The sequence below is a fragment of the Scyliorhinus torazame genome, chromosome 9 (genome assembly GCF_047496885.1).
Source record: "Scyliorhinus torazame isolate Kashiwa2021f chromosome 9, sScyTor2.1, whole genome shotgun sequence".
NCBI lineage: Eukaryota > Metazoa > Chordata > Chondrichthyes > Carcharhiniformes > Scyliorhinidae > Scyliorhinus > Scyliorhinus torazame.
Window position 1 is genome coordinate 213961299 of NC_092715.1, and position 14385 is coordinate 213975683.

The following is a 14385-nucleotide window of genomic DNA, read 5'->3' on the forward strand; positions in this document are numbered from 1 at the left end:
CCCACACCAGAGATTCAGCCTCTTGGATTCGGCTCTCAAGCAGAGAGACCCATCCACCAGCATCACTAGAAGCAAGTAAGTTCAAGGTCAACGCTCGCTACCAGACGGACGACCTTAGCTGTACTCCTGTTACCTCTTCGAACCCAACAGCCTCAGATGCGAACAACGGCCATTGTTCCTCTGGCCTAAGTGAGCACCCAAAGTTAAGTATAAGTGTTAGTGGTAGAGATAGTTTAGTTTGTAGTATTATCGTGCATGAGTAGATCTTACTGTGTGTAAAGAAATAGTATTGACTTTGAACTAACTAACTGGTGTATTGGCTCTTTGATCGGTATTCTGGTTGAACCTTGTGGCGGTATCGAGAGATACCTGGCGACTCTGAAATATACTCATAATTAGGATTAAGAAAGGCTACCATATTGACCGCCATATTTATAACCAAATAAATATAGCAACATGCCAACCATTTATCCTAATCTAAGATCAACCTAACCTACACTCCTTCAATTTACTGCTGTCCATGTGCCTGTCTAAGAGTCGCTCAAATGTCCCCAATGACTCTGACTCCACCACCTCTGCTGGCAGTGCATTCCACGCACCCACCACTCTCTGTGTAAAGAACCTACCTCTGACATCGCCCCTATACCTTCCTCCAATTACCTTAAAATTATGTCCCCTTGTGACAGCCATTTCCACCCTGGGGAAAAGTCTCTGGCTATCCACTCTATCCATGCCTCTCATCACTGTGTACACCTCTATCAAGTCACCTCTCTGCCTTCTTCGCTCTAGTGAGAAAAGCCCTAGCTCCCTCAACCTTTCTTCATAAGACATGCCCTCCAGTCCAGGCAGTATCCTGGTAAATCTCCTCTGTACCCTCTCCAAAGCATCCACATCCTTCCTATAATGAGGCGACCAGAACTGCACACAATTTTCCCAGCGTGGTCTAACTAGAGTTTTATAAAGCTGCAACAAAACCTCGCAGCTCTTAAACTCAATCCCCCTATTAATGAATATGCCTTCTTAACAACCCTATCAACCTGGGGGGGCAACTTTGTAGGATCTATGTACGTGGACCCCAAGATCCCTCTGTTCCTCCACACTTCCAAGAATCCTGCCTTTAACCCTGCATTCAGCATTCAAATTCGACCTTCCAAAATGAATCACTTCACATTTATCAAGGTTGAACTCCATCTGCCACTTCTCAGCACAGTTCTGCTTCCTGTCAATGTCCTGCTGTAACTTGCAACAGCCCTCAATACCATCTACAACTCCACCAACCTTCGTGTCATCGGCAAACTTACTAACCCACCCTTCCACTTCCTCATCCAAGTCATTTATAAAAACCACAAAGAGCAGGGGTCCCAGAACAGATCCTTGCGGGACACCACTGGTCACCGACCTCCAGGCGGAATACTTTCCATCCACTACCACTCGCTGTCTTCTTTCGGCCAGTCAATTCTGTATCCAGACAGCCAAATGTCCCTGTATCCCATGCCCCCTAACTGTCTGAACCTACCATGGGGAACCTTGGCCGCGATTCTCTGACCCCCCACCGGGTCGGAGAATCGCTGGGGGCTGGCGTGAATCACGCCCCTACCGTGTCCCGAATCCTCCCCCACCAGAGATTCGGTGGGGGCGGGAATCGCGCCGCGCCAGTCGGCGGGGGCGGGAATCGCGCCGGTCGGCGGGCCCATCCCCGGCGATTCTCCGGCCCGCGATGGGCCGAAGTCCCGCCGCTGTCAACCCTCTCCCGCCAGCATGGATTAAACCACCTTTTGAACGGCGGGACAAGGTGGCGCGGGCGGGCTCCGGGGTCCTGGGGGGGGGGCACGGGGCAATCTGGCCCCGGGGGTTGTCCTCATGGTGGCCTGGCCCACGTTCGGGGCCCACCGATCCACGGGCGGGCCTGTGCCGTGATGGCACTCTTTTTTTTCTTCCACCTCCGCCATGATCTTCACTATGGCGGAGGCGGAAGAGACCGCCTCCCTTGCGCATGCACGGGGATGACGTCAGCAGCCGCTGACGCTCCCGCGCATGCGTCGCCCGGCGAAGCCTTTCCGCCGCCGGCTGGCGTGGCGCCAAAGGCCTTTCCCGCCAGCCGGCGGAGCGGAAACCACTCCGGCGCGGGCCTAGCCCTCGAGATGAGGGCTTGGCACCTAAAGGTACGGAAACTTCCGCACCTTTGGGGTGGCCCGACTCCGGAGTGGTTCCCGCCACTCCATTATGCCGGAACCCCCCGCCCTGCCGGGTAGGGGAGAATCCTGCCCCTTATCTTTTAAAAAAAATTATTTTTATTCAGGTTTTTATCGAAACAAAATTTTTACATAACCATTAACACCATTTAACAAAATAAGATGAACGTTAACATTATAAAAATAAAAGAATATGCAGTAAGTAAACATTTCCCCATCTTCCCACTCCCCCAGATTGCTGCTGCTGACATTTTAATGCTCTCCTAGAAAGTCGAGGAACGGCTGCCACCTCAGAGAGAACCCCATCATGGACCCTCTCAAGGCAAACTTTATTTTCTCAAGACTGAGAACCCCAGCCATGTCACCAACCCAGGTCTCCACACTCGGTGGTTTCGAGTCTCTCCACATTAAAAGGATCCGTCTCCGGGCTACCAGGGAGGCAAAGGCCAAAACCTCAGCAGCTTTCGCTTCCTGAACTCCCGGTTCGTCTGACAGACCAAAGATCGCTATCTCTGGACACGGCACTACCCGCGTGTTTAGGATCTTGGACATTGCCTTAGCGAATCCCTGCCAGAATCCTTTAAGAGCCGGACATGCCCAGAACATATGGATATGGTTCGCTGGGCTTCCCGCACATCTATCCTCAACCCCAAAGAACTTGCTCATTCTCGCTGCCGTCATGTGTGCCCAATGGACCACCTTAAACTGAATTAAGCTAAGCCTGGCACATGATGAGGAGGAATTTACCCTGCTTAGGGCATCAGCCCACAGGCCCGCATCAAGCTACCCACCTAGCTCCTCCTCCCACTTGCCCTTAAGTTCCACCACTGGGGCTTCCTCCGCCTCCTATAGTTCTTGGTAGATGTCCAACACCTTCCCCTCCCCTACCCAGGTGCCAGAGACCACCCTATCCTGTATCCTATGTGGGGGTAGCAACGGAAATGCCACCACCTGTTTTTTTTTTTTGAAAGGCGCGTGCCTGAAGGTATCTGAAGGCATTTCCAGGAGGCAGATTAAATTTCTCCTCCAGTGCCTTCAAGCTGGGAAAAGTCCCATCTATGAACAGGTCCCCCATCCTTTTAATACCTGCCCTATGTCAGCTTTGAAACCCTCCGTCTATCTTGCCCGGAACAAATCTGTGATTGTTGTGTATCGGGGTCCACTCTGAGGCTCCTTCCACCTCCCTGTGCCGTCTCCACTGACCCCAGATCCTTAGTGCCGCCGCCACCACTGGACTTGAGGAGTAGCGTGCCGGTGAGAATGGCAGAGATGCGCCTAAGCTGGTTCCTTTGCATGAGGCCGCCTCTAACTGCTCCCACCTCAACCCCTCCCCCAATACCCATTTCTAATCATGGCTACATTAGTCGCCCAATAGTAGCTGCAAAAATTCAGCAGCGCCAGCCCCCCCCACCCCCCGACTGCACTCTGGAAACAGTCTCTTTACTCACGGGGTCTTATTTGCCCATACAAATCCCGAAATGATCTTGTTCACCCGCTTTAAAAAGTTCTTAAGGATGAAAATGGGAAGGCACTGGAAGACAAACAAAAATCTGGGGAGGACCGTCACCTTAACGGTCTGCACCCTCCTCGCTAGAGAAAGCAGAAGCATGTCCCACCTTTTAAAGTCCCCCTCCATCTGCTCTACCAACCGGGATAAGTTAAGCTTATGCAGGGCATCCCAGTTTCGAGCCACCTGTATGCCTAGGTACCGAAAGCTCTTCTCTACCATCTTAAGCGGAAGCTCTCCCAGTCTCTTCTGCCCTTTAGCTTGGATCACGAACATCTCGCTTTTCCCCATGAGGAACCTTATCAAATGCCTTACTGAAATCCATATACACCACATCCACTGCCCGACCTTCATCAATGTGTCTCATCACATCCTCAAAGAATTCAATGAGGCTTGTGAGGCATGACCTGCCCCTCACAAAGCCATGCTGACTATCTTTAATCAAACTATGTTTTTCTAAATAATCATAAATCCTCTCTCTGAATCCTTTCCAATATTTTGCTCACCACAGATGTAAGACTTATGGGTCTGTAATTCCCAGAGATTTCCCTATTCCCTTTCTTAAATAGGGGAACAACATTTGCCTCCCTCCAATCATCTGGGACTACTCCAGTGGCGAGTGAGGACTCAAAGATAATCGCCAACGGCGCAGCAATCTCCATACTCGCTTCCCGTAGTAACCTTGGGTATATTCCGTCAGGCCCAGGGGACTTATCCTGATGCTTTTCAAAATTTCCAGCACATCCTCCTTCTTAATATCAACCTGTTCAAGTCTATTAACCTGGTTTACACTGTTCTCATGGGCAACAAGGTCCCTCTCTCTAGTGAATACTGAAGCAAAGTATTCATTTAGGGCCTCCCCCCATCTCTTCAGACTCTAGGCACAAGTTCCCTCCACTATCCCTGATCAGCCCTACTCTCACTCTGATCATCCTCTTATTTCTCACATAAGTGTAGTATAAGGGGTCTTCCCTAATCCTTCCCGCCAGGGCTTTTTCATGCCCCCCTTCTAGCTCTCCTCAGTCCATTTTTGAGTTCCTTCCTGGCTATCTTGTAACCCTCTAGAGCCAAGTCAGATCCTTGCTTCCTCAACCTTACATAAGCTTCCTTCTTCCTCTTGACTAGAAGCTCCACTTCTCTTGTCATCCAAGGCTCCTTTACCTTACCATTCCTTCCTCGTCTCAGTGGGACAAAACTATTCAGCACTCGCAGCAAGTGCTCCTTAAACAATCCCCACATTACTGTTGTACATTTCCCCAACAACAATTGTTCCCACTTTATGCTCCTCAGCTCTTGTCTAATAGCAGTATAATTTCCCCTCCCCCAATTAAATACCTTCCCATACTGTGTGTTCCTATCCCTCTCCATGACTATGATTACTTTTAGTCTTTGTTACTTAGTGGTTTAGCCAACACCAAAACACAAACAATAACCACTAAAAACATTAACCAATCAATTTGGTGTTTATTCCTGTGTTTCCTGTATATGCTGTGTTGACTATGGCATCACTTGTACGGTATGGTCTTTGTTGTTCTGCCTCCATGATATTGTTATGTTATTCATAAAGAAATAGGATCTAATTATTTTAGAGGTGTACATCTGGGGTGCCATATTTCATTGCTGCAGCCATGTGCCAAGTAAGAATGTATCGGGCCCCCAGCCATCTAAAGCACTGAAAGAAATACACTCTGTGAAGCTCCACCATTTAAGTCTGAAGTGTCATTATTTCTCATTTTTGGGAACCAGAAGACATAAGAGCACTGCTGATTCTCCCTAACAGCACCCTGTAACCTCTGCCACTGCTGACTCTCCCTAACAGCACCCTGTAACCTCTGCCACTGCTGACTCTCCCTAACAGCACCCTGTAACCTCTGCCACTGCTGACTCTCCCTAACAGCACCCTGTAACCTCTGCCACTGCTGACTCTCCCTAACAGCACCCTATAACCTCTGCCACTGCTGACTCTCCCTGATGTGTTGGGTACTCTGCTACACAGACGAACCAACACGGTTGCGAATGGTACAACTCAGTTTTATTACTATCATTTATTTACAGTGGTAAACTGGTTACTGAGGTTCGATCATAACCCTAGAATCTGTGGACCTATTCCTAATACTATCTTGTAGTGGCACTCAACACATGGTGGATGTCTGAGTGGCTTGCTATGAGCTCTGTGCCCTGAGCTGTCTTCTGCTGGAATGCTCTGGAAGTGTCGTGTTCCCTGTTTTGTACTATGTATGCTCTTGCCTATGATTGGCTGTGGTGTTGATTGGTCCGTTGATCTGTCCATCAGTATGTATGTGCTGTGATGTTTACCTGAATATCATGACATCCCCCCCTTTTGTACAAGAACATGTGCCTATGTGGTTATAAATAGGGATATGTACTGAGTGCAGCTGAATGTGTGTGTGTGCAATATCTGGCGAAAGCGCTGCTGTTGCATTCTGTGTAGTACCGGAGCATGGTTGGTTATGGGTACCAGAATGTAACCTCTGCCACTGCTGACTCTCCCTAACAGCACCCTGTAACCTCTGCCACTGCTGACTCTCCCTAACAGCACCCTGTAACCTCTGCCACTGCTGACTCTCCCTAACAGCACCCTATAACCTCTGCCACTGCTGACTCTCCCTAACAGCACCCTATAACCTCTGCCACTGCTGACTCTCCCCCATTGTTTAAATCTTCCACTCTGCGTTGCCAAGTTTCCATTGCTGTTTGACTGATTAACTCCATGTTGCTCTGCTCGGACAAGGCTCCGTTGTTCTCATTGGATGAAAACACTCAACCTTGAAGCTGCTTAATGACCTTGTACATTGGGTCAGAATCTTCATCATTCTTGCTCTTATACCTTGCAAAGCCACATTTAAACCAAAGTCTAAATTCATCTCAGTACTCACCCCAACCTCCGTTCCTGGGTTGAGGTTTCCGTAGAATCTGTTATACCTAGTTATTTCCAAAATATGACCTCCGTTTTTTTTTGTTTCCAATTTCAGTGCTGTCCAAAGGTCAAAAGAAATCAGTGCCCATGTCAAGAGTAGCCCCAATTCAACTTTCAGTGCCACCAGTGGACTATTCAAGCAGCTCCGGAAGAATGCAGAAATCATCCGAATCTCCGAAAAAGCTACCTATCAAGCCAGGCATGGTTCATTTATTGATTTTATCATGTCATTTCAATTACCTACATTAACAAATAGCTAGTTATGAAATAAATTGAAAGTTACAGGGATAGTTGAAACAAAAAATGTCTAATACTTTATAAAGGGCTTTGAGTGTGGTTTTTTCCAATAAAAGGTGTACAATTTATGGACTGCAGCTCATCATGGTTAGTTTGATATATTTGGGATTTGCACTCAATTACATTTGAAATATGGAGAGCAGTTTGAGTCGACAAAAAGCTTGAATAAATTAGGGAAAGTTTAAGGCCAGTATAAATCCTAGAAAGGTGTGTTATAAAGAAAGGGATGGGTTGGCTTTATCTCATTCTATTCTGTGTTCAGTAAAACATCTGTGACACTAATAGAAAACCAAGTGCAACACATTATTAACAGCCCAGGAACCGTACAACCATCAACATCCAGGTTTGGGAATGGTTCAGTAGCAGTCTCAAATCTCCATCTCAACAAATTAAATCCAGGTCTGGGCTTTATATTCACCCAAGTGGCATGGGTGGCGCCAAAGTTGAATCCAACATCCCTTTGTTGGTGGGGTGGGCAGAGGAGGGGTCCGTTGTAGAGGATGGATGATGGACAGGAGTCAAAGGTTGAATCAACTAATACTTAATGTCTTGGTGGGCAGTACGCCATGCACAGAAACAAGAGTTTTTGTTTTTGTTCTAACTCCAGTATTGAGTTCAGGTCTAAGGAATTAAGAAAGGAATGTTAATGATAGACTAAGATTTCTGAAATGGTTTCAAAATTTTAATCTTGCAATCATCAAAATTTGGCAAGAATGCCAAATTTAAAACAATCATTTATACTACAGGAGAAAAGCGTGTATGCAACCAATCAACACCCTGGTCACAATCCAATGGCCATGCTATGCTGGAAAAGCAGGGCACTGCGGCGTGGCCGATAAAAACCGGGATACCCCACTCCCAGGATCTACCTGGCTCACAACACCTTGCGAGGGCCAATGCGATCCCGCAAGACGTTGTGATGTAAATCCCGCCCATTGTGGGCGGGGCCACTTTTGGGCAAACCTGCAAATTGGAGCAATATTAGCCTCACTCTAATGTGAAGATTCCCAAGATACCTGAGGCTTTGGGATTCATCCCCTTTGCCTCAGCGACCTTGGACGCGCGCCATTCTGCACTGCTCCCCACAGATGGGAGCCAGACAGAATGGCACTAATGGGGGTCCTCCAGGGGATCAGAGGACCCTAGCTGCATGTCCTTTGGGAAGGGTGGTGCTCTGGTACTGATGGTACCATCTGGGTACCAGACTGGCACTGCCCAAATTACATTGCCAGCTGGCATGGGCACTGCCAAGCTGGCATTGCCAAGCTGGTATTTCTTTGCATGTCTGTGTGATCGGGCTGGGGGTGCCCTGCGTGGGTGTTGTGGGGATCTGGGGACTCTCCCATAGTGCATTCAGGCTGGAGGTGGAGATCGATGATCACTTTGGGGACCTTTGAGATTGGGACACCATGCATCCCGATCTCTTGCTACACTGGGGAGATCTGGCGAGCGGAGCTCCCCACTGTACAAAATGGGGTGTGTGTGTCCTCAACCATGCGTTCCCCATTCAGGTCCCTTATACAACGTGAGTCGCGTTAATAACCATGTGTTTCACTACACTGCGAGGCCAGAAACATGCGGCTAAACGCACTTGCTATGGGACTTTGTTCCCTTTTGGGAGAATTGCACCCATTGTTCTCCAGTACTATTAATTGTAGTTGTTTGAAATTTGGCATTCTTAAATTTATCCTCATGAATGTGGGATGAAAACCTTCTGCAACATGTCTCTCTCTTCTGCAATATTCAAAATCTGTATTGGCAAATCACTGATTGACACCTTCACTAATGTAACAAATACAGTATTTGATAATATCTGTTTTCTTTTTGCTGCAGAGAGGAGTAGCAGAGTTCCAGCCAATATAAAGCCTGAACCGAGTTACATGAATAATGAATGTAGGCACCGTGATCTAGTTCTGTCTTTTTATTTTAGAATTACACTACTTCTGTGTGATGTTTTATTCAGAAAAATCCTTTATTTCTTTTTTTAAAATATTGAGGCATTTATATCAACAAATGAGCATAAGTAAAATTGTACAACATAATAAATAACGATTGCCTGTTACCTATAAAATAGTAGAGAATAGTAAATAACATTGAAACTTACAATTCTATTCAAATCCATTGTACTCCAGTGTGTAACTTTGATCTGATACCTCCACGTAACTGTTCTGATGAACGTATTCAATTGTTGAGATTGCCACAGTAAATAGCGTTACATATTTTAAAATGACAGTGCCTAGTATGCCAGAAGTGATTGTGTAAATACGATACAGTTGATCAGTGCGATCACTGTAATACAGTCACTCTGGGTACAGTGCATACTGATTACTGTATTATAATAGACTTTCCTTATCTCTTTCAGTTCTTTCAAAAACCAACCAGTTCAACATGGCAGGCAAGTGGAGAAAACAATTTCTTTATGAATTTATTTGCAAAGTTAATGTGATAAGCAGATAGTTTGCAAACAGAATGTAATTTGTCTTTTGGTTTGATGTAGGTGACAGGCCTCCCAGCCGTACTCCTCCAAAACCAGGATCACCTCAGAACTTTATTGCAGGTATTCTTGCATTTAATTTTCCAGCTTTATTTTATGAATTGTTCCATTTGTCACAATTTAAAACATTCCATCTGTATCTGAGGCGCACCAAAACTGATACCAATTTCCACTACAATAGAGAAGGTTAAGAGAGATTTCTTTTTTTATTTGGGTGAATTGGGAAAGGTGATTTTCCCTAGTCAGTGAGGAGAAATTGCCAATTTAAAATTGACATGAGAAGAGTGAGGAGGGCCTCATTACTCAAGTGATTGATTGGCAGAGCATAAAATATTTCCCCGCCAGAAATGACTGAGGCAGAGCTCATCACATCTTATAGGAAAATTAGGCTAGATATCTGAAACAGAGAAAAATAGAGACGGGAACAGCACAGTGGGATGAGATTTGAATTGCTCTATCAATGAATCAGCACAGACATGATGGATTAACTCCTTCTATGTTGTAACATTCTACAGTCCCACTGTTTCAACTGTGTAACTGGATATGTCAATAAATATACCCATGTCAATCACAATATACATGGTTTCCTTTTCTTGGAAATCTTTTGCAATAGTGTGTTATACAGACTGGGAATGCACCAGATTCAATTGTGGTCCAAAATAACAATTGCTGAGTACCCAACCGCCACCACTAAAATCTTTTAAAAAATTCAATCTGCGAATATACCTGATCAGCATGTAGAAAAACCCGAAAAATCTTTATTGCTTGAGTGCAAAAAGAGCCAAGGATCTACCCCCCATCTGTATCATGTAAGACAACAAAGCCCTGGCCACCCCTGATGGAGCAAGGGATTTAGGATTGGAATGATCCAATCTAGGATCCAAGACACAGGTCAGGTCCCCTCCCAAAATAAGCCGATAAGAGTCTAAATTGGAGAGGGAGATCAGCAGAGTATTAATAAAATTTGTATTGTCCCAGTTCGGGGCGTAAATGTTAACCATAACCTGGGGTGCTCACGATGGAGTCACAGACAATTACTTATCTACCGTTGGGGTCGGCTAAAATCTTAGAGGCAGAGAACTGAACCCTTTTATTAAGTAAAATCGCCGCACCCTTGGTCCTGCCATCGAAACCCGAATTAAAGATCCGCCCTACCCACTCCTTGCACAGCCTAGTTTGTTCTCTGACCCGCAAATGGGTCTCCTGTGAAAACATCACATCGAGGTTTAAACTCTTAAGGCAAGCAAATGCCCTTGATCTTTTCACTAGGCCATTCAGACCCCTTATGTTCCTGGTGACCAAATGAATTGGGGAGACTCCCTTCTCCCCCCCCCTCTCAATCTAGAGTCAGCCATTTCCACCAAGAGAGATTACCCAAGGGATACTTAAAATGATACCGAACACGGATCCACCCAAGATGGCCACCCAACCAAGTCAAAAGACTGGACAAAGAAAAATCTACAGACACCGTCAGCAAACTACCCCTCTCCCGCCATAGCCCTTGAATACAACCACACCCAAGTACAAATACAAATAGAAGCAAAGCAAACAAAAACTACTAAAGTCTACATCTAAAAAAAACAAACAAAACAAGCACTCCAAGCTCATTAGCTAAATAGCTACTATAATGAGCTGCAGCAAATCCTTCAAAACATCTCCTGTTAGCTAACTCCAAGAAACCCACACAGACACGGGAAGAAAGTGCAAACTCCACAAGCACAGTCACTCAAGGACAGAATTGAAATCTGATCCGTGGTGCTGTGAGGCAGCAGTGCTAACCACTCTTCCACTGGTTAACTTTGTTTGCCAAAAATAGCTTTCATTATCTGGGGGTCTGCTTAGCCCATAACTGTGCCTCACTTAATAAATTAAACTATACTAGTCTGGTTAGCAGTATTAAAACAGACGTACAGAGGTGGAACAACCTCCCCCTATCCTCGGTGGGTAGGGTTCAGACTATTACAATGAACGTGCTCCTGAGATTTCTTTTTTTTTCTGTTTTTCTCCCCAAATCCTTTTTTGTTAAGGTCAACAAATTGATATCTTCCTTTATTTGAGCAGGTTGGACCCCCGGAATCTGTGGCGCTTTTCTCCAAAGAGACAAGGAATCGGGCGACTTGGCCCTCCCCAATTTTTTATTTTAGCCAATATTCAGAAAATATTGTTGTGGTTTAGTGATCCAGATCCGTATGGGGAGAAAAGGAAGGGCACTCCTGTGCTCCCTCTAGTCTTTGTGCAATAGTCACTGCACCATTGCCTGTTTTCGCTGTTAGATTTTCATCAAATTCAGGTCTCCTCCCTGAGAATTTGGAAGCAGTTTAGGCAGCATTTCAAGCTTCTCATTAGTCCCCATTTGCAATAATCACCTTTTCCTACCAGTTGGGTTGGACTCTACTTTAAGTCTTGGGAGGGGACGGGTTTGAAGCGGTTTTGGGACCTGTTTGTGGAGGGGAGGTTTACTTGTTTTCAGTAGGTAGCTGAGAAATTCTAACTGCCCGGTTCCAGTCTTTTCAGGCATTTTCAAATTTGCGATACTTTCCCCTCCTTTCCTTCGGCGCCACCCTCTTCCTGTTGAAGACGATTCTGGCTCTGGCTGGGCCTGTTGGGAGGTCTATTTCAGACTATATGGCCATATCCTTTCAACAGATTCTGCTCCATTGAGTGATGAGAGGATGAAATGGGAGGCTAAACTAGGTCCCATTCTTGATGATGAGATGTGGAGTGAGGCCCTTCACAGGGTCAACTCCACGTTTTCATGTGCTCGACTGAGTCTGATTTAATTCCAGGTTTTTCATAGGATGCAGTTGACCAGGGCGAGGATGAGCATTTTTTCCCCTGGGGTTGAGGATAAATGTGAGCATTGCTCTTGTGGGCCGGCTAACCATACACATATGTTCTAGTCCTGTCCTAATTTGCTAGGCTTCTGGGCCTCTTTCTTTAACACCATGTTGGAGATACCTCCGTGTAGATTTGGATCCATGTCTGCTGGTGGCTACATTTGGGGTTTCAGATTCGCCGGTGATCAGTCTGGGGTGAAGGTGAATGTCCTCGCCTTTGCCACGTTGATGACCTGGAGGCAAATTCTGTTTGGATGGAGGTCTCTTACTCCACCTATTGTCTTTGCTTGGTTGTGTGACCTAATGTCATTTCTGCATTGGGAGAAGGTCAAGTTCACCATTAGGGGGTCGGTGGAGAGGTTCTACCTAAGGTGGCAGCCATTCGTTTCCGTTTTTAAGAAGTTAGTCACCGCCAGCTGTTACGAGGTTTAGGTTAGTTTTGTATTAAAGTTAAGTAGGTGTATATGTTTTTTCGCTTCTATTGTGCTTTTCTGTTCGATTGTTTGGGGTTGTTGTTTTGATTAATATGAAAAAATGTTAATACACTTATTTTTAAGAAAAATAAACCAAAACCATATTATCTTAACTACTTATCTAGCCTCAACAAACAAGGTAAAAAACCCCAAGAGCTCCAGTGTGTTCAAACTTTTAAAATTGTGATTACATATAAAAAATCAGGGCACAATATGCCATTAGACGCTGTGTGTATAGCATTGATATGTAAGCTCATTGACATAGAATTAGGTAGAATATACAGCCTGTGACAGGCATCCTGCTCACTGTTCAGTGACTATATTGGAAAGGTGTGTAGGTGGAGACGAGATGAACTCTCTTTTCTTTCCCCGTTGAATGGCCCATCACACAAGGACTGGCTATTTGGGCAATATACCAAAAACTGCCTGTCCCCTGTGGGGACAAAGTGGAGCAACGGCAGGAAAAGAGAAGGTTTTTAAAATTAATAATGGAAGATGTCTGTGTTTTGCAGGTAAAGGTGAAAATGATGAACTATTGGCAAAACTTAAGGAGAGACGGGCAAAGCTGGCTGAAGATCTATAAACTAAGATTCTCACAAGCATCCGTCTTGCTAAATTAGAGAACCTGTGAACAGCATTGCATTCAATTGAAACATTGACTCTTTTAATGTGGAAACCATCAATTAAGATAAATGAACAAGAAAGGAATTGGAAGAGTACGAGGTTTTACCAATCTGCTTCTCTTTTGCATCAAATTCCAGTGATGGGTGTGGTGATATGTATCACCGTATATACACAAGAGGTTAATGTAAATACACTACAACTAAGTAAACACTAGAGGGAGCATCGGAGATGTCATGATATGCAAACATGCTGCTAATGAACACTTAGAATAGGACACAACCAATGAACAGTCAAGACACCCAGAGGTGGCATTACCACAAGGGGGCATTACACAACCCATATAAAAGGATATGGCACACATGCTCTGTCTTTCCACAGACAGACATCTAGAGAGTACATCAGGGTTGATCAACATCATCACACCCAGCACGTGGCTTCGAACAGGCTGGTAAAGATAGACTGAGTTACTACAGCTAGATTAGCAGAGAGTCGAACTCATTTAAGAACTGTGTTAATAGTTCAATAAACACGTTGAATTCATTTCATAGTCTGGAGCTTCCTTTGTCAAAGCATACATCAAGGGAGCAGCTTATGCTACATGAAGCAGCATAACACAACATGATACCAGGAGTGCCTGTTCAATCTATTTAGTTCAACTCAGCAAGATCCGTGACAACCAGCAACCGAACCCAGGTGCAATGATCGAGATTCCGGTTCCTAATCCACTCGGGTACCATGGCAATCTCAGTGCCAACTGGCATGCATTCAAGCAAAGATTTCAGCTTTACATGGAAGCATCCGACCTAAATGGCGTGGCCGATGCTGAGAAGACACCATTGCGGGTGAACATACAACAGAGCTCTTCAACTCCTTTAAATACTCCAAAGGGCAGGACAAAACGAAGTTCCAGATAATCCTGGACAAATTTGAAAGCTACTGCGAGGTAAACACAAAATAAATCAATACAACTGGCGCCTCTACTCACCACGAGGCAGAGGTAGGATTGCAACAGAAGCAAACGGC

The 14385-nt window shown here is 45.4% G+C and overlaps 1 protein-coding gene across 2 annotated transcripts in view; it reads left to right on the forward strand.

The window, feature by feature from the left end:
- LOC140429727 (signal-transducing adaptor protein 1-like) overlaps positions 1–13902 on the forward strand; it is a 125565-nt gene extending 111663 nt beyond the window's left edge. For both annotated transcript variants that reach the window (XM_072517063.1, XM_072517062.1), the window contains 5 exons: positions 6693–6836; positions 8768–8827; positions 9297–9329; positions 9432–9491; positions 13251–13902. In XM_072517063.1, coding sequence (XP_072373164.1) covers positions 6693–6836; positions 8768–8827; positions 9297–9329; positions 9432–9491; positions 13251–13321 — 368 coding nt within the window. In that variant the 3' untranslated portion in view covers positions 13322–13902. The remainder of the gene's footprint in view (positions 1–6692; positions 6837–8767; positions 8828–9296; positions 9330–9431; positions 9492–13250) is intronic.
- The last annotated feature ends 483 nt before the right edge of the window (positions 13903–14385 follow it).